Genomic DNA, 25353 nt, shown 5'->3' with positions numbered 1-25353 from the left:
GCGTAGAGGACAAGTCATGAAAAACCACAAGGGTCTAGAGAAACCACCTAGATGAATGTAGGTTTTAACCCCGTACATAAATTACCTGCACACGAATTCTAAAACACAGAAAATAAACAATGCGAGAGCATAACACATATACACAGAGATTTCCCCTGGATCCCAAAATCAGGACTACTAGCTTGATTTTTCATTATTTTCCTTTCAATGTTACAATACATATTTATACATGCCAAAGCATCCAATACCATGGACCGAAAACCATCGCGTCCAAAACCATGTGTAAAAACCATGCACAAAACCATAGGTAGGTCTGTCGAACCTAATATAGGGTCCAAAAAAAATTTCCCCAAGGCGCTGCCCCGGACCCCATAGAGGGTCCCCCTCTAACCCCCCAGTTAACTGCATCAGCTAGTCATGGAAAGAATATAACACAACCCAACATTCTCCCACTTTTGTTTTCTTTCCATAGGAGCCACAGGAGAGCTTAGTCATTTATCCAGCCTTGCAACACCCATTGTTTCTCTACACCAAGAGAACTTCTCAGAGCTCATAGATTTTTTCAATGAATCTGCAGTATTCTTCAAAGTGTCCACCTTTACCGGCAACATCTTTTTGTCTTCTATCATATCCCTCACAAAGTGATATAGAAGATCAATGTTCTTTGTCTTTGAATGATAAGCAGGGTTCTTTGCCAAGAAAATTGCACTTTGGCTGTCTCAGTCTATCCTTATAGCTCCCTGTACTAACCCCATACTTGAACACAATCTCTGCAACCAAACTGCTTCCTTGCTTGCATGAGTGGCTGCCATGTATTCTACCTCTGTAGTTGATAACGCCACTACAGATTGTTTCTTACTCATCCAACTAACTACACCTCCAAATAGGTTAAACACATACCCACTTGTAGATCTTCTTTGATCCATATCTCCAGCCTAGTCCGCATCAACAAAGCCACAGTTATCCAAAACTTTGTCCAATCCTAGTCTTCCTTGGTAGCACAAACCATAATCACTAGTGCCACGCAAATACCTGAAAACCCACTTCATTGTTGTCCAATGCTCCTTCCCTAGTTTTAACATAAACCTGCTCAATACTCCCACTACATGTACAATGTCTGGTCTAATACAGACCATCGCATACATCAGGCTACCGACTGCACTTGCATATGGAACACGGGACATATCCTCTTCCTCTTCTTGTGTCTTGGGACATTTTTCAACAGATAAATTTACACCTACATGAATAGGAACCTTCACTGGTTTACTATCCTGCATATTACACCTCTTCAGTATTGTCTCGACATACTTCCTCTCATTTAACCAGATCTTCTTCTTTGCCCGATCTATTTTAATTTCCATGCCCAAAATATAGTTTACAGCACCACAATCTTTCATGTCGAATTTGAAGGACAATTGGGTCTTCAAATCCTGGATAATTTCGTCGTCCTTTCGAACCAGCAACATATCTTCCACATACAAGACCAAATAAATAACACGGTCACCAATTAAATAAAAATACACATAGTGATCTTCCCTGCTTCTGGTGAAGCCAAGTCCCTGTGTAAAAGTATCAAATTTTTGATACCACATCCTTGGTGACTGTTTTAACCCATACAGAGACTTCTTTAACTTGCATACCAGTTCTTTCTTACCCTTCACCACAAAACCTTCAGGTTACTTCATGTAGATCTTCTCTTCCAGATCCCCCTGAAGAAATGTTGTATTCACATCCATCTGTTCTACCTCAAAATCAAAAGCAGCAACAATAGATAAAAGTAATCTAATAGAAGCTACCTTGGCAACAAGATAAAAAATATCATGAAAGTCAATTCCCAACACCTGGGAATAACCTTTTGCTACCAACCGAGCTTTGTATTTCTCCACCTTTCCTTCTGCATTTGTCTTCTTCTTGAACACCCATTTTTTTGCAATGGGTTTCCTTCCAGCCGGGAACTCCACCAGATCCCAAGCCTCATTTTTATGCAAAGATGCCATTTCATCAACCATGGCCTCTTTCCAGAGTTTGTCATCCTTTGAATCTACTGCTTCCTTCACAGTTCTGGGATCATCATCAGTAATAGATAAAGCAAAATTTGAACAAAAAGAAAATGGACTATACCTTTCTGGTTGCCTTCTTTCTCAAACTGATCTTCTCACACCTGGAGTTTTTGGCTCTTCATCTGCTAATCCCTCCTCTATATAGCATCTGATTCTTCCTCCTTAAGCTCAAACTCTATCTTCTCAGTTTCCTTTGATGGGACTTCATGTTTAATAACATCTTTCACCTCTCTAAACACCACATCTCGGCTATACACAGCCTTCCTTGTTACTAGGTTCCAAAGCTTATAACCCTCTAAACCATCCTTATACCCAATAAAGATGCACTTTTCAGATTTACTATCCAATTTGGTTCTTTTCTCCTTTGGAACATGTACATATGCATCACATCCAAATACCCTCATATGTGAAAGAGAGGGTTTCTTACTAGTCCATACCTCTTGCAAAGTCTTATCCTCCAACACTGATGAAGGTGATCTGTTGACCAGGTAACATGCTATCTCCACTGCCTCTGCCCAGAATTCTTGTCCTAACCCGGCACCACTAAGAATGCTTCTTTCCCTTCCCATCAACATCTTGTTCATTCTTTCTACAACTCCATTTTTCTCAGGTGTATATGTAGTAGTCTTCTGCCATTCTATACCACACTTCTTATAGAATTCTTCAAATTCCTTACTGCAAAACTCTCCACCGTTATCTATCCTCAACACCTTTATCTTCTTCTATGTCTGGTTTTCCACCAGAGCTTTAAATTCTTTAAACCTTTCAAAGACTTTAGATTTCTTCTTAAGCAGTCATCTATAAATGATACATAGTACACAGACTTACCAAGTGATGGAACCTTCACAGGTACAAACACATCAATGTGCACAAGCTCTAATATTTGTTTCGCCCTCTTACCACCAGAGGGGAAACTCACCCGACTCTGCTTCCCATATACACAATTTTCACAGAAATCAAAATCTAGAGAGTTATTACTCATACCTTCTACCATACCTTTACCATGAAGTATTTGAAGGCCCTTCTCTCCAATATGTCCAAGCCTTTGATGCTACAGCATGGTCTTCTCTCCAGAGACCACTAGATTTTCTGCTCCACTTTCAAGAACCACATAACTATTGCACCCATCAACAATAGTGCTACCTTGCAGCTTGTATAGAGTTACAATCCAAACTCCCTGCATCAATACCAGTGCTCCCCGAACCATCTTGTACGTATCCTTCTCGAACACTGTTTTTACACTTGCTTCATCTAGCTTTCTTACATAAATCAGATTTCTGGCCAATGCAGGAATATGCAGAACACCCGAAATTGTTCTAACCCTTCCACTTTGCAACTTCAACTTTACTTTTCCATGACCAATGATTCTAGCCTTCCTATCATCGCCTAAGAAGACATCACTAGCGTCGTATTTCTCATACTCGCAGAACCACTCTCTATGGGGAGTGAAGTGAAAGGATGCACCTGTGTCAATCAACCATGCCTCATGATCTACATGTGTACTTGAAGAAGCCAAGTACACATCCCCACCTTCATATGAGGTGGTTTTCGCCTCTGTAGAAGGAGCATCATCATATCCATTTCCTTTGTCAAGAGATTTATATTTACAATCCCTTTTGTAGTGCCCTTCCTTTCCGCATTTCCAGCAAACCACATTTACAGGTTTTCCTGGAGATTTAGATATCCCTCTAGATTTAGATCTCCCACTTGATGACTTATTTTTGTTTCTGTTATGGGACTGTCCTCGTACAAACAAGGCATCACCATTCTGGCTCTCCATATTTTTCTGTCTCATCTCCTCTGTCAGTAAGGATGAGACTATTTCATCAAACTGCAAGTCAGTTGCATTGCTACCTATTGCAATAACCAGACTATCCCATGAATATAGTAGAGAACGCAACAAATTGATGCACTTATATTCATCTGAAATTTTAATATCAATAGATAATAACTAACTTACCAAAGTACTAAATTCGTTTAGATGTTCTGTCACTGAGTCTTCATCTTTCATCCTTAGGTTATACAACTTTTTCCATAGGAACAGTTTATTCACCAGAGACTTAGATTGGTACAAAGTCCCTAACTTGTCCCACAAAGCCTTAGTCGTAGCTTCCCCTAATACATTCAACAATACTGAATCTGAGACACACAATCATATTGTGCTCTTTGCCTTCTGATCCAACTTCTTCCATTATTCATTGGACACTCCCATTGATTTAGTACCTGGATCTACCGTGATCCACTGATCTTTATCCACCAACAGATCCTCCATCTTGAGTTTCCACAACTCAATACTCTAGCCATTGAATTTCTCGATCTCTATCTTTCCACTGCTCACCATCTTCTTTCACCACTAGAATCGATCCCGCAGATCTCCCACTAAACAGGGTCTACCACAGGCCCGAGTGAAACCCCTCAGCAACAAAGACGTCGCCTTGAAGCCAAAACAACTCTTATACCAAATGTAGGTTTTAACCTCGTATAGAAATTACCTGCATATGAATTCTAAAACACATAAAATAAACAATGTGAGAGCATAACACATAAAACACATATACACAGAGATTTTCCCCTAAATCCCAAAACTGGGACTACCAGCTTGATTTTTCATTATTTTCCTTTCAATGTTACAATACATATTTATATATGTTGAAGAATCCAATACCATGGACCAAAAACCCTCGCATCCAAAACCATGGAACGAAAACCATCGCGTCCAAAACCATGTGCGAAAACCATGCACAAAACCATAGGTAGGTCTGCCCAACCTAATATAGGATCCAAAAAAAAATTCCCTAGGGTGCTACCCCAGACCCCGTAGAGGGGGGCTACCTGCGCAACGAAGGGGGGGCTCCGCCCCCCCTCTAACCCCAAAATTAACTACGTAGGCTAGTCATGGAAAGAATATAGCACAACACAACAATGAAAATCATTTTACATAAATCACTAACCATGTCTAACAACAAGACATAAGATACATGGTCTCAACTTTTGGCTCATTATGATACATAACACAATCCTTTTGAAGGTAGAACTAATCATAGAACATTGGGTTCAAACATTATCTCAAATCATGCACAAGATCAACTCATATGTTAGGACAAATTTAGTGGAAAAATGTGGTACTCATGATGTGAAATTAAGGAGTGAAAGGTACCTCCCTAGTTGCCTAATGCTACATTAATCATCCTCCCTAAGTAAAAAAAATTCCATGCCTCTTTGCATGCTTCACCCTCAAAGCATGAATGTAAATCATCCTCCCTAAGTACAAAACATTCCATGCCCCTTTGCATACTTCAACCTAAAAGCACAAATGTAAGCCATATAATATGATCCATTAAGAAGTATAGATAATGGGTACCAAGCATAAGCATCCACCCATTCCAATGACATGTGGACATTAGGTCCAACTTCTACCTTTCTACCTTGATATTGATTATGGTTGTTCCTTTGGTGTCCTAGTGCTTATGTGCATGTTTGATATCTCCAATCATTAATTTTAGTTCTCCATGTACCTCTATTGAAGATATTTCCAAAATCTTTGATGAGGAAAGGTAGATCTAATTTGCACAATATCAAAAAGTGTATATCTATAATGATAAAGGGCATATTCGAGTCAAGAAAGAGCAGATCTAGTTTTGAAAATGCCACATCTTTATACTTAATTGATATGTTTTGCAACAAACTATTTTAATCCATGTTCCTGATTTGTAATGAAGGATTTCATGTAGATTTCAGTTTGTTGAGGAAGCATGCAAATTGAAGATGTATAAGGGTACAAACATTAGCCAAAAACTATTCAGACAGATTATGTCACGCCCCTACCCTGGTGGTAGTCTTTCAACCGCACAAAGGGGGGTGCGGCACCACCATTTCTTTTCACCAATACTTTCAAATGTGGACTACACCTAACATTCCATAGTTTATTTTTCACTTTCTAAGTATAACATTCATAAGCACAGCGGAAAACATACATTTACATCTCTTTCATCGTCATTATTATTTTAACACATATGCACAATGGATAAATAATGAGAGGAGCAACTCCCTGGAGAATGAGTCTGCCCACAATAATAATGACAATATTCAATTTATACAAAATTAACACCTGGAGTGGAACCCGAACTTCCTACTCACATAACAGTTAATTTTTCCAACTCGGCCTGCACCATCGTGTAGCCTGCTTGAACTGTTGTTTGGGTGCACCCGCCCTTCATCGAGTCGGGTCGCCCAACGTACCAGGCAAAGGTGCCCACCGGGTCACCCTCCACCGTTCATCCCAAATCTTTGTTCATTGGGTCTATCTACACGTCCTCTCATTCAACCCACCACTGAACTCACCATGCAGCTCTGCCCGGTGTGTCACCCACTCGGGGCACACCCATGACCTACCTGCACACCATTCTGCCATGTCAACCAACTCGCGCTCACTCACCCAGACCCTCTGGTCACTTCCCCACAGGTGCGCCTGCACACTGGGTTGTTCCACCCAATCAGCGCTCACCGCGTCGCGGACGCACCACCCAACTTGGGGTCGCCCGACTGACTTGTCGCGACACTCGTCTAAGTCGCCTATTCGCCTACCTCTGTCGACTCATCGGCTCGCTCGCCCATCTACGGTTTGGTTCGCCTGCCCGACCTATGGCCCAAATTGCCCGCTCATCTGCAATTCTATCTGCTCAACCTACGGCCCAACTCGCCTACCCAGTCTGACTACGGTTCTGTCCATTGGCTGACCTGAGATCCAACTCGCCAACACTTGCTGCGACTTGTTTACCCTTTCGCTCCATGCTTCGGTCTTGGCCACCCGCATGCTCTTCGCCTTTCTTCTATGTGCCCAACTGTAGCTCGCTATCTCTCTTCTAGCTCGCCCTTTTAGACTTGAAGAATTTTGAATTCCTTTCCTCCATCCAACGCCCACCAATATATATGCTAAGTCATGGATGAATCATGGGTTAGCCTGCCCAGGCTAACCTACCCGTTTATCCAACTCGCCCACACTGTCATGTCATCTGGCCCACTTCGTTCGTCGCCCCACCTAGTCCACATGCCCAGCTCACATGGTATAAGGCGCCCTCTCATGAAGTTTGTGATACTTAGTCGAATTCCCAAATCTTGGTTTTTCGACACCTTCATTGTCTCGTTGCACCTTGCCAACTCGTCCCAACGTCACACAAAATGTCACACCTGCTGTGACAATTTGCCAACTTGTTGCATCGTCGACTCGTCACTCACCCAGCTGGTCACACATAACGAGGAGCACTCACCCAAATCATCACACATCGCAAGTCATGACTCGTGGGCTTGACATACTCCCCCACTTTAAATGGGTTGTCATCCTCGACAACTCTTCACCCCAGCAACCACCTGTCACCAAGATCATCAAGCCACACAAACTGTGTGTATGGGTAATCCAGATGTGTCCACCTCTCGACCTACCTCATGCCATAGATATGTCACTACTCTGCAAGGAATCATGTGCTGGTACCCCTCATGTCAGTGACTAGTTGGGTAGCTAATCCAACCATGCATCGCCTCCATAAGAACTCATGCCCCCACATCATCATGACTCTCCACTGCATGTTACCTGTTAATTTGTGTCATCTCACCCCTAGATGTATGCTCAAAATGTTTGAGACTCACTACCATGAGCAGCTAACAATTAACCTCATCCTCCATCTGAACATTCGGTCTAACATCCTCCTCGTCATCATCATCCTCCACTGCCTCTAGCCTCCTAGATAGATCCAAGATACTATCTAACAATGTCCTGATAACCTGTGACTTCTCCATAAGCTTTGCCTCTGCAATAGACAATCACTTATAGACTTCCTCATCTCGCTTCTCACTCTCCATATTCATTGTTGTCAGTTTACACTCAGTCTTAGTAACTCCTATGGTCGGAACACCGATAGGTACATCCTCTCATCCGTCGTAAATGTACAGTTTCTTCATATGGGGAACAACCATAGCTTCAAATTTTTTCATAAAATCCATGCCTAGTACAACCTCGTAGTCATCTATCTGCACCATAGTGAAATCTACCTTCCCTGTCCATTCACCAAGTGTCACATCCACTCTCTCAGCTACACCGATCATAGAATCTGGAGGAGAATTCACTACCTTCATTTGTGCCTGCATTGGTACAAACTTCAATCCAATCCTTGTCGCAGTATCCTCGCTCATAAAGTTTTGAGTTTCCCCACTATCCACCATAGTGAGTACAACACCACTCCCAACTTTCATCTCGACATACTCTAACTTGTTTCTTTCTGGGTCTCTTCATGAGACTACTTCCATAGCCACTGCAGCTCCTAAAATCTGCATAACCCCTACAGAAGTCTCTTCTTTCTTCTTCACATTGGCCTGTGCTAAGGCAACCACTTTTGGTCTTGAAGGAAAATTCTTCACCATATGTGGTTCCTCACATATCCAACACTTCAACCATTTCTTCATCTTCACCTTATCATGCAATCTCAAAGGCTCCTCCTTTGTATACTTTTCTTTCAGTTTGTCATTCTTTTCTTCTTCTCTTCAGTTCCTTCATCATAGTGTTCTACCAAGTGATCCACAGCAGCCAATTCTTCTTCAAGTGTTTTTATCTTTTGCCTCTTCACTTCATTTCGTGCCCAAGGTTTCAAACCTATGATAAAATTGAACACCTTGTCCTTTTCTCCATATCTGGAAGTTCCAAAACTGCGCTCGAGAACTCTTGCTAATAAGCTTGTAGACTCCCTGTTTGCTTTATGTATTTTATCTTCATCCTTGCATCCCATGTTTTGTCTTGTGGACTAAAATGAGTTTGCAAACCTTCTTCATTTCATCCCACGAAGTGATGTCTACAGCATTTCCATTAGCAATCTGGTCCATCCTTCTTCACCACCACATCTGATCCAGGTGGATGTTGGTGGCCACCCACCTATCCCACTTGGACCCCCACAACTATCTCTTTCAGTTTTTCATTTTCCGTAATTGTAGCACAATTTACTATTTTTCGCAGTTTTTTGGGTCCTGAACTTCCGGATCCATTTTGAGGCCCTAAACGACGTTTTTTGGGAAATCTGGGAGCAACATGGGTTCATGGACCGATGTTGCTCTTCCCAAAGTTGTAGTGCTTGGATAGATATTTCTAACAAGCTATTGTACGCATCAAACGAAGATCGTATGCCAAAGTTACAACCTCGGGAAGTTGATGTACCAATTTACCCAAACGGGGCCCACAGTTTGGCGTTTCATCTTCTAGGGTTAGTTTTTTGGATGTTAAGGGTTTTCCATTGTTTCTCAACAATAAATAGGCCTTCGAGCCTCATTGTAACACAGCTCAGAGGCATGTAGCCACCACATCTCTTTTCAGAGATAAGCTACCATCACCCTAGCAGGGTTATTTCCGTTTCTATTTGTAAGCATATTTCAGTATTTTACATTAATGAAATGAAGTATTATTTCCACTGCATCTTTGTGTTTATAGTTATTTCTGTAATTTGTTGCATTCCTGTTTAAATCTGAATCAGTGGTATTAGAGAGGTCTGCTCTTTCTCTGTTTTTCTTTGCATGTCCCCAACAAAGTCGAGATATAAGGAGTTAGGGCTTGAACTAGTCGAACCTTTGCAAGACCAGCCCTGCAAATTCCGATGGCCTCCCATGGCGGATGAAAAGAAAGATGAGGGGGCAGGAGATCCTATCAAAATCTTGCTCAAAGAAGCCCTCGAGAAACAAAGGAACGCGATGATGGACAACTTTGCCCAAATCCTTCAGTGGCTACCCAGAGGTGACGAATCAACTTCCATCAGCTACTCTAGAAGCACCACACCCTTTAAGGTACAAGTTAATTTTGAAATCCCTATCCTCGAGGGTCAAATAGACGCAAATGCCGTAGATAAATGGTTAAATTTGCTATATTGGTATTTTTCTATTCATGATTTTTCCAATCGGGAAAAGATTATTTTCTCTCTTCTTAAAGCATCCCCCCACATCAAGGACTGGTGGGAAACCTGCTGCGATCAGAAGGATGAAAGTACGGGCTCACTATTTTCATCCGCACCCACTTGGAATTCATTCCGAGATGCCATCAAGGAGCAGTACTACCCTGTCAAAAGCTATGAGGACAAATACATAAAGTGGACCACGGTGCAGCAGGGAAGGGACCAATATGTGCCGGAGTTCACAAACATTTTTCATACCCTTAGCACATAGTTGGGTATCAAGGATTATGAGCTACATTTGGTACTCAATTACTACAGCTACCTACACAGGTACATCTAGGAAGAGATGGAGTTCCTAAACATCTCCTCGCTCGGCACGGCGTACTGATATGTTGTCAAAATCGAGCAAAAGTTTAAACAGAAGAAGCGAGACTTTGGATCTGCGAATCTGAAGACCAAAGGACAAAGCAAGGCACGGTGACCTAAGGCATCCTGTCAAAGCCACAAGAAAAGAACAACACCACAAAGTCGAAGAAGGACACAGGAAAGTGGTGTGAGTTCCATAAGAGCCCCACTCACAACACAAGTGAGTGTCGGACCAAGTAGTCGCTAGTGGCCAAGTTTAAGGCTTCAAAATCAGATGCATGTTCTGACCCTGAGTTAGAACTCGACAAGGGGAATGGAAAATGGAAGCAGATCATTGATGTGGAGCCCAGTGCCACTGTTGCCACCGCCAAGGTCCAAAAGAATGAGCCCGAATATCCAGAGGAGGGGGGCGTCTTTTCCACTCACTGATGTGGGTGAAGGGTTCATCACTGCAATTCATTGTCGACAGTGGCAGCCAAAAAAACCTCATTTCAGCAAAGGTCGTGAAGTAGTTAGGCCTACCGACTACACCACACCCGCAACCGTACAGTATCAATTGGCTTCACCAAGGATGAGATCTTCGAGTTCACCAGTAGTGTCGCCTTCCCTACAGCATCAAGCCCTTCATAGATGAGGTATTGTGTGATGTTACACCTCTAGATGTTTGTGGTGTATTATTAGGCCAGCCATACTTGTGGAGGCAACATGTTGTATATGAGTCAAGGCCTCGTGTTGTTATTATTTATTTGGGCAATTCATTATACAAGATACCAGAGGTAACCCCACCTACTGCCACATCTTTGATCACTGACAAGAAAGGCAGCAAGCTCGTCTCCCAGACTAGGAAATTCATTTTCTGTCTGGTTCGCTCCGAAAGTAAGGGGAAGATTGTCGCCACATCCATAACCCCTGCGAAGGGTTCCTCCATGCAGCAGCAGTAGCAACAGAGGGATACGGTCATGAAAGAACACAGGAACATCTTCTCCTCACCCACAGGGCCACCACACAAGTTTCAAGTGGGTGACAAAGTTTGGTTACATATGGAGAAAGAACGCCTTACAAGAGCCCATCAGAAGCTCAGACCACTCTGACATGGTCCTTACAACATTACCAAGGTTCAGCATTCCTCCATTCCTTTTCCTACACCAAGTGTTCAATGTGTATTGCCCTCCACCATGCTTCCCACCATTACTGGACACATCCAAGACTGCAGAACAACTCACAAGGGACCAAGTTCAGTAGATGGAGGAACTCAACGCAATGGGGACCATTGCTTCCTAAGGGGGGAGGAATGATCTAGGTGGATGTTGGTGGCCACCCACCTATCCCACTTGGACCCCCACAACTGTCTCTTTCAATTTTTCAGTTTCCATAATTGTAGCACAATTTACTATTTTTAGCAGTTTTTTGGGTCCTGAACTTCCGGAGCCGTTTTGAGGCCCTAAACAATGTTTTTTGGGAAATCCGAGAGCAACATCGGTCCATAGACTACTGTTTCTCTTCCCAAAGTTGTAGTGCTCGGATAGATCTTTCTAACGAGCTAGTGTACACGTCAAACAAAGATTGTATGCCAAAGTTATGACCCTGGGAAGTTGATTTACCAATTTATCCAAACGGGGCCCACAGTTTGGCGTTTCATCTTCTAAGGTTAGCTTTTTGGATATTAAGGGTTTTCCATTGTTTCTCAATAATAAATAGGCCTTCGAGCCCCATTGTAACACAATTCAGAGGCATGTAGCCACCACATCTCTTCTCAGAGATAAACTACCATCGCCCTAGCTGGGTTATTTCCATTTCTGTTTGTAAGCATATTTTAGTATTTTACATTAATGAAATGAAGTATTATTTATGCTGCATCTTTGTGTTTATGGCTATCTTTGTAATTTGTTGCGTTCCTGTTTAAATCTGGATTAGTGGTATCAGAGCGGTCTGCTCTTTCTCTGTTTTTCTTTGCATGTCCCCAACGACGTCGGGATATAAGGAGTTAGGGCTTGAACTAGACGAACCTTTGCAATACCAGCCCCACAAATCCCAACGGCCTCCAATGGCAGATGAAAAGTAAGACGAGGGGGCAGGAGATCATATCAAAATCTTTCTCAAAGAAGCCCTCGATCGACAAAGGAACGCAACGATGGACATCTTTTCGCAACTCCTTCAGCGGCTACCCAGAGGTGACACATCAGCTTCCAATAGCTACTCTGGAAATGCCACACCCTTTAAGGTACAAGTAAATTTTGAAATCCCCATCTTCGAGGGTCAAATAGATGCAGATGTTGTAGATAAATGGTTAAATCTACTAGATGGGTATTTTTTTGTTCATGATTTTTCCAGTCATGAAAAGATTATTTTCTCTCTTCTCAAAGTAGCCCCCCACGTCAAGGACTGGTGGGAAACCTACTGCGAGCAGAAGGATGAAAGTACGGGCTCACTATTTTCAGCCGCACCCACTTGGAATTCATTCTGGGATGCCATCAAGGAGTAGTACTACCCTGTCAAAAGCTATGAGGACAAATACATAAAGTGGACCACGCTGTGGCAGGGAAGGGACCAAGATGTGCCAGAGTTCACAAACATTTTTCATACCCTTCGCACACAATTGGGTATCAAGGATTCTGAGCTACATTTGGTACTCAAATACCATGGCTGCCTACACAGGTACATCTAGGAAGAGATGGAGTTCCTGAACATCTCCTCGCTTAGCATGGCGTACCGATACGCTATCAAAATCGATCAAAAGTTTAAATAGAAGAAGCAAGACTTTGGATTTGTGAATTCGAGGACCAAAGGACAAAGCCAAGGCGGGTGACCCAAGACAACCCGTCGAAGCCACAAGAAAAGAACAACACCACAAAGTCGAATAAGGATAGAGGAAAGTGGTGTGAGTTCCATAAGAGCCCCACTCTCAACACAAGTGAGTGTCGAACCAAGTAGTCGCTGGTGGCTGAGTTGAAGGCTTCAAAATCAGATGCATGTTCCGACCCTGAGTCAGAACCTGACAAGGGGAATGGCAAAGGGAAGCAGATCATTGATGCAAAGCCCAACACCACTGTTTCCACCGCTAAGGTCCAGAAGAATGAGCCCGAAGATCTAGAGGAGGGGGAGCGTCTTTTCCAATCACAGATATGGGTGAAGGGTTCGACACTGCAATTCATTATCGACAGTGGTAGCCAAAAGAACCTCATTTTAGTAGAGGTCATGAAGCAGTTTGGCCTACCAACTACACTACACCCACAGCCATACAGTATCAGGTGGCTTCACCAAGGACGAGAACTTCGAGTTCGCCAGCAATGTCACCTTCCCTATAGTATCAATCCCTTCACAGATGAGGTATTGTGTGATGTTACACCTTTGGATGTTTGTGATGTATTATTAGGCCAGCCATACTTGTGGAGGCAACATGCTGTGTATGAGTCAAGGCCTCGTGTTGTTATTATTTCTTTAAGTAATTCATTATACAGGGTACCAAAGGTAGCCCAGCCTACCACCACCTCTTTGATCACTGCTAAGAAAGGCAACAAGCTCATTTACCAGACTAGGAAATTCATTTTCTATCTAGTTTGCTCCCAAAGTAAGGGGAAGATTGTTGTCACATCCATGACCCCCGCAAAGGGTTCCTCCACGCAGCAGCAGCAACAACAGAGGGATACAGTCATGAAAGAACACATGAACAACTTCTCCTCACCCACAGGGCCACCTCACAAGTTTCAGGTGGGTGACATAGTTTGGTTACATATGCAGAAAGAATGCCTTACAAGAGCCCATCAAAAGCTCAGACCACTCCGACATGGTCCTTACAACATTACCAAGGCCGTGGGAAACAATGCTTTGGAGCACATCATTCCTCCATTCCTTCGCCTGCACCAAGTGTTTAATGTGTACCGCCCTCGACCATGCTTCCCACCATTACTGGACACATCCAAGATTGCAGAACAGCTCACTAGGGACCAAGTTTAGCAGATGGAGGAACTCAACGCAATGGGGACCATTACTTCCTAAGGGGGGAGGAATGATCCAGGTGGATGTTGGTGGCCACCCACCTATCCCACTTGGACCCCCACAATTTTCTCTTTCAGTTTTTCAGTTTCTGTAATTGTAGCACAATTTACTATTTTTAGCAGTTTTTCGGGTCCTGAACTTCCGGAGCCGTTTTGAGGCCCTAAACGACGTTTGTTGGGGAATATGGGAGCAACATGGGTCCATGGACTAATGTTTCTCTTCCAAAAGTTGTAGTGCTCGGATAGATATTTCTAACGAGCTATTGTACACGTTAAATGGAGATCATATGCCTGAAAGTTACAACCCCAGGAAGTTGATATACCAATTTACCCAAACGAGGCCCACAGTTTGGCATTTCATCTTCTAGGGTTAGGTTTTTGGATTTTAAGGGTTTTCCATTGTTTCTAAACCATAAATAGGAATTCGAGCCTCATTGTAACACAGTTCAGAGGCATATAGCCACCACATCACTTCTCAGAGATAAGCTACCATTGCCCTAGCTAGGTTATTTCCATTTCTGTTTGTAAGCATATTTCAATATTTTACATTAATGAAATGAAGTATTATTTCCATTGCATCTTTGTGTTTATGGTTATGTCTGTAATTTGTTGCGTTCCTGTTTAAATCTGGATCAACATCTTAGCATCATTCGTCAAGAACTGAGCAGCTACCATGACTTCGGTTTCCTCATCGGACATCCCCAAACACTCCAAGTATTGTTTCATGTCCCATAGAAAGTTACCAAGAGTTTTCACACTCCTTGTCCTGCCATAAGAATCCGGCTCTTTGACTTTCACATGAGCCACACCTCCACTTGAGTTGTGCCCAACAACCCTCTTCAAAACCACAATCTCATTCCGAGCATCATCAAGATCTTTTTGCAATTTCAAGATTTCTACCAAACCTTGATCTCTTGCTTCATTGATCTTTTTGACTTCTTCTTTCGTTTGTGTATACTGCCATTCAGTATAATCGTATCAGACCTTGAGGTCTTCAAGCTCCCCCTTTACCTTTGCATAGCCTTCCTAAACCTACATGTTCTCGGCCTTCATCGAAGCCATGTCAGAAGCTAGCTCCTCCATACGATCCAATACCCTGTCAAAGAAAGCATCTCCGACATCCTTGCCAGATTCACCCATCACAACTTGAGGTTCTTCTGCCATCTGCCTTCTTTGTGATCTAGTATAGACCATAAACCAATATCACCTGCAAATCTGAATCACCAAAGCCTGCAAAATACAAACCTCTGATACCAACTGTTATGCCCCTACCCTAGTGGTAGTCTTTCAACTGCACGAAGGAGTGTGCGGCACCACCACCCGATTTCTTTTCACCAATACTTTCAAGTGTGGACTACCCCTAACATTACATACTTAGTTTATTTTTCACTTTCTAAGTATAACATTCATAAGCACAGTGGAAAACATACATTTACATCTCTTTCATCATCATTATTATTTTAACACATATGCATAGTGGATACATAACGGGAGGGGAAACTCCCTGGAGAACGAGTCTGCCCATAATAATAATAACAATATTCAGTTTATACAAAATTAACACCTGGAGAGGAACCCCAACTTCCTACTCACATAACACAATTTTTCCAACTCGGCCTGAACCACCGTGCAGCCTACTTGAACTGACGTTTGGGTGTGCCCGCCCTTCACCGGGTCGGGTCGCCCAACGTACCGAGCAGAGGCACCCACCGGGTCGCCCTCCACTGTTCATCCCAAAATTCACCGGATCTGTCCGCACGTCCGCCCGTTCAACCCGCCACCGAAATCAGAGTGCAACTTTGCCCGACGTGTCGCCCACCCGACGCACACCCATGGCCTGCCCGCACCCCATTCTGTCGTGTCAACCAACTCGCGCTCACTCACTCCGACCCTCCGTTCACTTCACCGCTAGCACGCCTACCCACCAGATCTTTCCACCTGACCCACGCTCACAGTGTCGTGGGCACACCGCCCAACTGGGGTCGCCCGACCGACTCGTCGTGGCACCCCTCTAACTCGCCTGTCCGCTTACCCGTGTCGACTCACCAGCTCACCCTCCCGTCTGCGATTCAGTCTGCCCACCCGACCTGCGGCCAAACTTGCCCGCCCGGTCTGTCTGCGGTTCTGTCTGCCCGCCGACCTGCTGTCCAACTCGCCAACATTTGTTGCGGCTCGTTTACACTTCGGCTCTGTGCTTCAGTCTTGGCCACCCACTTGCACTTCACCTTTCTTCTATGCACCCAACTGTAGCTCGCTATCTCTCTTCTGGCTCACCCTTTTAGACTTGAAGATTTTCAAATTCTCTTTCCTCCATCCAACACCCACTAATATATATGCTAAGTCGTGGATGAATCATGGGTCGGCCTGCCCAGGCCCACCTGCCCATTTGGCCAGCTCACCCACACTGTCATGTCAGATCGCCACTTCGCCTGTTGGCCCACCCATACCGTCGCCCCATCGGGTCCACATGCCCAGCTCGCATGGTATAAGGCGCCCTCTCACGAAGTTCGCCATACTTAGTCGAATTCCTGAATCTCGGTTTTTCGACACCTCTGTTGGCTCGTCGCACCTTGCCAACTCGTCCCAACGTCGCACCCGACGCACCCATTCACCAACTCGTCACATCGTCGACTCATCACTCACCCGGATCGTCTCACATAACCAGGATTGCTCACCCAACTTGTCGCACATCGCAAGTCATGACTCGTGGGCTTGACAGATTAGATCCTGACAAACTCTCTTAGAAAATAAGAAGGGCTTTGCAGCTTCGCTATGCTACCATAAAGATGTTAAGGAAAAAGCATTTCAAAAATAAAAACATAGTAATTACATTAAACTTCCACTTATAAAAAAAAAAAATAAGTTTTCTTTTGGTTGTATTGAAGCATAAAAATAAAATTCTATTTATAACAAATTGTGAAAAGCCAAACATTTTAAAATGATAATCGGCTACTATTTGGTGACTATATCAATTATATAAATAATGACTTTAAGCTTAAGATTGCGAATAGTTATCTTACAATTATACATTGATATTTATCATTCTATATTTCCTATTATAACTATAATAACATTAAGAAACTATTAACATAAATATTTAATATTTATTTATTGCTTTACATCTATTATACTAGGGTTTTTTTCTTTTCTTCGCAAAATTCACTTTTTCCTTTATAATGAGTATATCTTAAACTTCTCATATTATTTTTAACTTCAAAATCTTTCTGCACATAACGCTGATGATTTTATTTTAATTCTTTAATCAAAACATTTAAAATATAATATAACAACACCACATAAACTATATAATCCCTTGTAATTTTAATGACATAGTAAATAATTATTAATTAACCCATCCAATTCCAAACCTTTTTTAAAAGTATTATATATTAGTTAATATGTGAGTATTTTCATTTGATTTAGAGAATGTGTTTTCATTGAATATTGTCACTTTGTTGTTAACCATATTTTGTGTATATGATTTTTCTAATATTTTATTTTATTTTTAGTTTAATAGTTTAATTAAATTTTTATTTTTTATTTTTATAAATTGATAAATTTAAATGTATGATAAAAATTTAATATATTACGAAATGAATTAATATACAAATATTTTATTTTATTTCTGAAAAAATATTACTTTTTAATTAAAAATAATATAAATTATCATATATTATTTTTAATATATATAAATTTTAAAATATTTTAAAATAATTATTTACAATTATATATAAAATATTTTGAATGGATTATTTATTTTGTATATATAGATTTTATTTTAACAATTTTGAATGTCATTACAGGGATTTGCAAATTCAATTGTAAGAAATCCCAAACCAATGCAAACCTGAGAAAAGCATCCTTATCAATCTTTTTATGACAAAGGAACCAGAGAATCTTGTGCTACAAGCTCATGTCATGATTGCAATGTGTATGTGTTTATTTTTCAGACAAAGTTCACATAGTTTACTTTTATTTATAAATATCCAGCCATTGATATGTACATTTGCCCCACCAGACTACCCCAGACTATTCTTGAAGATGTACAGAACTATTAAAGCAAACCTCGGTACCGCATGGTCTTTGATTAATTCTCAGTAAAGTGCAAGTCAAGACACCGGTGCATGACCATTTGAAAGCATATCTGATCCAGCCAATAGAGCCACACCGTGTAGCAGGGATTATGCAGCTCTGCTGCTATCTCCCTTGTTCTAACTTACCCTCTAGGCCTTTGATATTGCATTAATTGCTGCAGGTTACAATGGCAGAGTGGGCAAAGTTCCATTCTGTTGTACAGAAGATGTCTTGCCAAACCTATCAGGGCTCAAGGATTATACCAAGCTGGCAGGATCTCCAGTCTAATGGTGGAGATCGGAGACGGTCAGTTCCTCTCCAGCCTTGTGGTGGCTTGCCCTGTGCATTTTCACATGCTTCTGGTGGTAGCAATGTTGCTTTGGGCCGAGGTCATTCACCTGTGTTTGTTCCAGCGCCTGCAGAGCAAGGGTTTACTATTTTTATGATTGATTTTCTCATGGGAGGGGTTACTGCTGCAGTATTAAAAACTGCAGATGCCCCTCTTGAGCGTATCAAACTACTGCTACAAAATCAGGATGAAATGTTGAAGTCTGGACGCCTTTCTGAGCCATATAAAGGAATTACTGATTGTTTTGGGAGGATAGTCAAGGAAGAAGGTGTGATTTCCTTGTGGAGAGGAAACACTGCAAATGTCATTCGTTATTTTCCCACTCAGGTAAATACAACTCTTTACAGATGTTTTTTCAAGCACATTGTATAGATTGTCATATATTTAGGAGTTAAATTGCTGCCCAGAGACAGCTCTGTTATCTTACAATAAATAAGAAAGTTTTATATATTAATTTGGTTTTATATATTAATTTGGTTTCTTGTTTAATGATGAGTGTATGTAACTTTTTATCTTACAAACAAAAGATTTTATATATCAATTTGATATCTTACTTTAACCCATTAAATTATAAATTTAACTCATAAAAATATGAAAATTCAATTTAAGTATTAAGATAATTCTTAATAGCTAAACACCAAAAATATATAGTGGTTTGCTTACTTGAAATGCTAAGTGCAGTGCCCCTAAACATAGGGGATTTCAGGTAAGAAATGGAAATTAATTGTGAGTCAGGAAAATTTTCTAATTTCAGTTTTAGGTTGTCATCAAAGGTTTTAAAAGCTGAGATAATAAGAAAAAGAAAAATTATATAAAAAATATTTGATTTTTTAAATATATTTATATTAAGTAAGAATGATGTAAAAGTAATTTTTGAATATTTAATTTTTACATATGTAATAATTACAAAAAAATTAGGGAGTACTTAGTTATGAGTTTTGAAAAGAAGAGAGATTTTGGAGATAATATATAAGAAAAGTGGTTTTTGTTACGAAATTGTAGTTTTAAAATTATTTATATTGACCAAAATAATTAAAAACTATTGAAATTTCAAAATAAATGAGAAAAAAATGAACACAAGGTGTTAGAGGAAAATAAATATATATATTTAAATGTTTAGGATGTATATTGTTTATTTTTTTAATTGATTTTTTTATCAGAATTTTTATAACATTACATTGAATTTAAACTTGATAACTATGTCTGATGTTGTGGGGGAGGTAGCTCCCTTATCCCACTTGATGAGCGGATGCAACTCCCTTACCCTATCAACAAAGAACTTTCATACCACAATTTGGTTTCTTACCTGAGGTTGTGTTAATGCAACTTCCTTATCCTACAGATAAAGCACTTTCATACCAGGTTGTGTTAATACAACTTCCTTATCCTACAAACAAAGAACTTTCATACCACAATTTGGTGTCTTACTTGACGTAATGCTAATGCAACTCTCTTATCCTAAAACAAAAAACTTTCATACCACAATTTGGCCATTTCTGTAACCAAAAACTCTTATACACCAATTTAACATCTTGCTATATAATCTAGCTATCTAATATAAAGTTATGACTTTATGTTTCATTTCAGCCCAGATGTGAACATTAGATTGTAACCGACTCTGATTTTTTACACAGGCTTTGAACTTCGCCTTCAAGGATTACTTTAAGACGCTCTTTCATTTCAAGAAAGAGAGGGATGGTTACTGGAAATGGTTTGCTGGAAACCTGGCCTCTGGTGCTGCAGCCGGTGCGTCTTCTCTCCTTTTTGTTTACTCCCTGGACTACGCTCGAACTCGGCTGGCTAATGATGCAAAGTCTGCAAAGAAAGGAGAAGAGAGGCAATTTAATGGGCTTCTTGATGTTTACAAGAAGACAATGAAATCTGATGGTCTCGCTGGTCTCTATCGCGGCTTCAACGTCGCATGTGTTGGTATTACAATCTATCGTGCCCTGTACTTTGGGCTCTATGATTCTCTGAAGCCAGTTGTTTTGGTTGGAGACCTGCAGGTACGCTGCAATCTCTGTGATCTGTGATCTTAGCAGTGTGAATTTCTTGCCTTATTCCAATTCAATCTGTTAGAACTACCAGTGATTTCTGAGGAGAACTTGCAATCTAGGGTTTACAATGCTTTGAGCAACTAACCCCTGGAACCATATATGGAGAGTCCTGATTTCTTCAGAAATGTCGTTTGTGCAGAATAACTTTTTTGCTAGTTTTCTTCTGGGGTGGGGCTGTACAATTGGTGGTAGTCTTACTTCGTATCCTTTCGATACTGTACACAGAAGAATGATGATGACTTCGGGTGAGGCAGTAAAGTACAAGAGTTCCATGGATGCATTTTCACAGATTGTCAGAAAAGAAGGTGCCAAGTCACTCTTCAAAGGTGCAGGCGCAAATATCCTGCGTGCTCTGGGTGGAGCCGGTGTGTTAGCCGCATATGACCAGCTGCAGTTAATTCTTCTCGGGAAGAAATATGGCTGTGGCGGTTAACTTTTTTCACATTTTCAAGTTTTTTTTATCATCAAAATGAATAAATTAATTATATTATTTACCTTTTAAGAATTGAGATTTATGATTTATATTATTATCTTGTATTTGAATTCTGTCTCATTTTTTTTGCACAATAATTTTTCTTATGTATTTCAATATCTTGAATTTATTAACTATTTAATTTAATATTATAATTTAATTAATATAAAAATAATTAACTAAATTTAAATTAATATCTTAATTTAATTAACATTTAAAAAATATGTAAACCCATCTTTTATCAATAATAAGGTTTGCATTAAAGGAAGATATTCAAGCGGACCACTCTCAGCAGAGTGGGGTGGAGTACTATCCTGTCACCAATTATTCCACATTTTATGAAGGAGCGGGTACAATTTTTCGTTTAATGTGATTAGATAATGTTTCCAATTTCCTTCTCTTGTGTCCGTCATATTTGTGTACAAGTATTTTGTTTATTTTTCTAGTATCTTTTTATTTACATAGCATTAGAGTTGGAATAAAGTATTTGTGTTTTTTTCTATTAGATTATAGCATTTGCTTTATAGTCAAGGTGCATTGATTTTGTAAATTATTTATTTTATTTTTATTTTTTATTTTTGTAATTTTTATTAAAATTTTATGAAAATGTTGAATTTTATTATTTTTTAGTTATTTAAAAAAATAAATTTTTAATTTTTTGGTAATTTTATTTTTATTGACTTAAACAGTTTTGATGGAACATAATTCTCTTAGTGGAGGGCATTTTAGTCTTGATATTATTTGTCAGTGCTCACGATTCATTTAAAAGAAAAAAAAAATTTAATTTTTTGAATGCTTATTTCGATGGTGAATGCTTGACACTGACACTGTTATGCCTGACCTTGCTATGTCTGACATTGTTACTACTTTGTCCAATGTTGTAGGTCCCTTATGTGGAGGGAGGGGAAGGGGGGGTTGAGCAATTGTGCAAGGAAGGTTGGTATTCATCATCACTATTCCACATTCCGCACAAAAAAAAAAAAAATCTCTTATGTTTAACATAATTTTTTAAAAGCATGTTGAAGTTCTAGAATTTTGCATGTGCAGAGCCTTCCGTGCAGAGAGCTTCACACAAGCAAAGCTCTGCACGCCTATCCTTTGCCTCGGAACTTCTATATGTGCTTGATTCAAAAATATTTAAAAAAAAGCGGAACTGGCTCCGCTAATGTAACTAGTAAATCGAAGTTTTATTCTTAATACTTTCGTGGTGTTTGTGTCAAAGAAGTCGAGGCATTAGGGAAATTGCAATTACTAGAAAACGAATCAAGTGAATTAAATTAGTGGTAGTGTGAGTGATAATATATTAAACTCTGTGAGTGCGAAGGTGCGAACCTTTTCTATGGATCCCTACACCTCTGAACTCGAGGAGTTAAGCTACACACCTCCATACTCAAAGATTCAAAAGGAAGTTGTATTACAAATGGAAGCTATGAAATTCGAGAAGACATGGTTTGAAGATTAATACGAACATTCATAGTGGGAATGATAATCTGGTGCAAAAATATCCCGAATGGAGTTTTCTCCCTGCACACAATGTATGTTATATTCTAATTCCAAATACTCTTTGGCCAAAATAAACCCGCTACATCTTGCCCGAGCCTCGAGAATAGTTGGAATCCAGAAGAATTGTGAGATAAAATCATTGATTTTATTTATTAATGATTAAAACTTAGAATTGTGTGGTTGAGCATAGAGGTTGGTCCGAATTGGGACAACTTCCTAATAGCAAAGGTTGGCCTAATACAAGTTTCATCCTTCCCGTATTAGATTCCGAGAAATAAACCTCGGTCAACTTGAAATTAGGGAAACAATTCGAAATCATAGTGAAATGTTTTCTTTGTATCTCAATTGATAGTCGTGGGATTGCAGTGACATTAGTAGAAAAAACTTCAACAACCCCCAGACATTTTCTATTCGCGTATTCTACGAAATGTTTTATTGGATCTCCTTCATCATCGAACATGAACATTTCCCTAAGAAGGTATGTTGAAAATGAAAACAAGAAAAGCTTGATTTAATTTTCCCTTGAATTAAATTAGGAGAAAATTGTAATTCCACATCACAAGACAACAAGAATGAGTTAACTAAGTTAATTTCACTTAGTTAGCTCATTTAATTCGAGTTGAGGGCATAAATTGTCATGTAGAGTGGTTCCTAAATTTTAGGAGCCTAGGTTGAGTTTAATTTGAGATGTAATAGTTTAGTTCAATTAAACTGAGTTAATGTTAGTTAAGTTAGTTCCAACTGTTGAAGGAACTAGTAGGAGTTCTAGCAGTGGGGTGCAACTTCATGTGTTCAACCACTTAACTGATAAATCAACCATAATTAACTCATGCATGGATGAAATTCAAGTTACCCAATTGAGATTGGAGTTCAAGGGCAGTGTACTATCAGTTGTATAATTTTTCAAGTTGTACATGCAGTCAGAGAAGGGCCTATAAGGGTTGTACAATTTAGGATGTGGATTTCCCTAATTAATAGGGGGCTAATTCCTTGAGGAACAACGTAAGGAAATAAGAGCTTGGCAGGCAACATAATTGGTAAAGTATTGGCTAGAGTTAATTTGTGAGGCAATGAGATAGATTGTACTTATGCAGAGATTGTTCAGGTTGAACAAACATTATATTTTCTTCTTTATTTTTCTGGTCTAATGCAATATACAATTAGGAAGGGGTTTTGAGTAGCAAGCTTTCCCCTTAGATAAATCTCTGAGCGTATGTGATTGAATCTTGTCTCATGTTTTGTGATTTCTCGATCGATTAATTGTTTTCGCTGATGAGTAGAGTAGATTCAAGTCTTTTGTTTTAGAAAATTACATAAGCAGATTGAATCTAAGAGGGAATTTCTACATGCTATCAGAGCAGGAATCACAATAGAAGAGAAGAATTCGAGTTTGTCTTTGCAGCTGAAATTAAATTTGCAGTATCATTCTTCAGAGCTAGCAGGATGTCATTCTATGGATTGAGACTTGAGTATTCCCTTGAGGGTAGCTCAAATTATATTGCTTAGAAGGACAGAATGGAGGCAATTTTGGAAGATAATGGGTTGAAGGAATTCATAGACAATGATATTCCTAAGCCTCCACCAATTAATGCTCATGATATGGCAGAGTGAAAGAAATGTGTGGCAAAAGTGAGGAGGATCATACTAGAAGGAGGTCAAAATCATATTGTCTCAATCTTCATGGGAAGAATACCCCATATGCAATGTGGCAAGCCTTGATAGAATTGTTTCATAACAACAGTGACCACAAGAAGCTGGCACTGAAGGACAAGCTTCAGAAGATCAAGATGGAGAAGGGTGACACAATACCATAGTACCTGAGTAGGTTCACCCAATGTCGGGATGAACTTGGGAGTGTTGGTATTACAGTTATTTAAGATGATTTGGTAAGCCTAGAACTTCTAGGCCTTCCCAAGAGCTGGCACAACTACCAGGATTCAATAAATGGGAGGGAGAAGCTACCAAATTGGGAGTGATTGTGGTTCAACTTGGTGCAAGAAGAGATAAGGCAGAACACCAGAGATGGAACCTCATCCAAGCATGATGATGAGGAGAATTGTACCTTGGCTGGAAAGGAAAAGAAAGGGAAAGGGAAGAAATCCCAATCCTGTAGGTTTTAACCCTGTACAGAAATTACCTACAAACAAATTCTTAAAACACATAAAATATAAAATGGCGAGAAACAAAAAACAAATACACAGAGATTTTCTCCTGGATCCCAAAACTGGGACTACCAAATTGATTTTTCATTATATTCCTTTCAATGTTACAATATATATATATATATATATATATATATATATATATATATATATATATATATATATATATATATATATATATATATATATATATATAGATATACATGTCGAAGCATCCATAAACCCCAATCCATTAACCTTGGATTAGAACATAATTGTATTTCCCTTTACCAGATCTACAAAATACCATGGGTAGAAAACCATCATGCCCAAAACCATGTGCAAAAACCATGCACAAAATCATAGGTAGGTCCGCCTACTTAATATAGGGTCCAATTTTTTTTTCCTCGGGGC

The 25353-nt window shown here is 40.0% G+C and overlaps 1 protein-coding gene across 2 annotated transcripts; it reads left to right on the top strand.

Moving 5' to 3' along the window:
* The first annotated feature begins 18378 nt into the window (after nt 1-18378).
* Nucleotides 18379-21278, top strand: LOC149251822 (ADP/ATP translocase 1, mitochondrial-like). Of its 2 annotated transcripts, none has more exons than XM_089456583.1 (3): nt 18379-19093; nt 20401-20772; nt 20963-21278. In XM_089456583.1, the coding sequence occupies exons 1-3, from the start codon at nt 18605-18607 to the stop codon at nt 21254-21256; spliced, it is 1155 nt and encodes a 384-aa protein (XP_089312709.1). In that variant the 5' UTR covers nt 18379-18604; the 3' UTR covers nt 21257-21278. The 2 variants fall into 2 exon arrangements, with proteins under 2 accessions (XP_089312709.1, XP_089312710.1); XM_089456584.1 differs by having other exon boundaries at nt 21049-21204.
* Nucleotides 21279-25353: the final 4075 nt, after the last annotated feature.

This window comes from Pinus tabuliformis, chromosome 7 (assembly GCF_031772625.1).
Source record: "Pinus tabuliformis cultivar Carrire ecotype Pingquan chromosome 7, CPIR1, whole genome shotgun sequence".
NCBI lineage: Eukaryota > Viridiplantae > Streptophyta > Pinopsida > Pinales > Pinaceae > Pinus > Pinus tabuliformis.
This window is presented reverse-complemented; position numbering and strand designations above follow the sequence as displayed.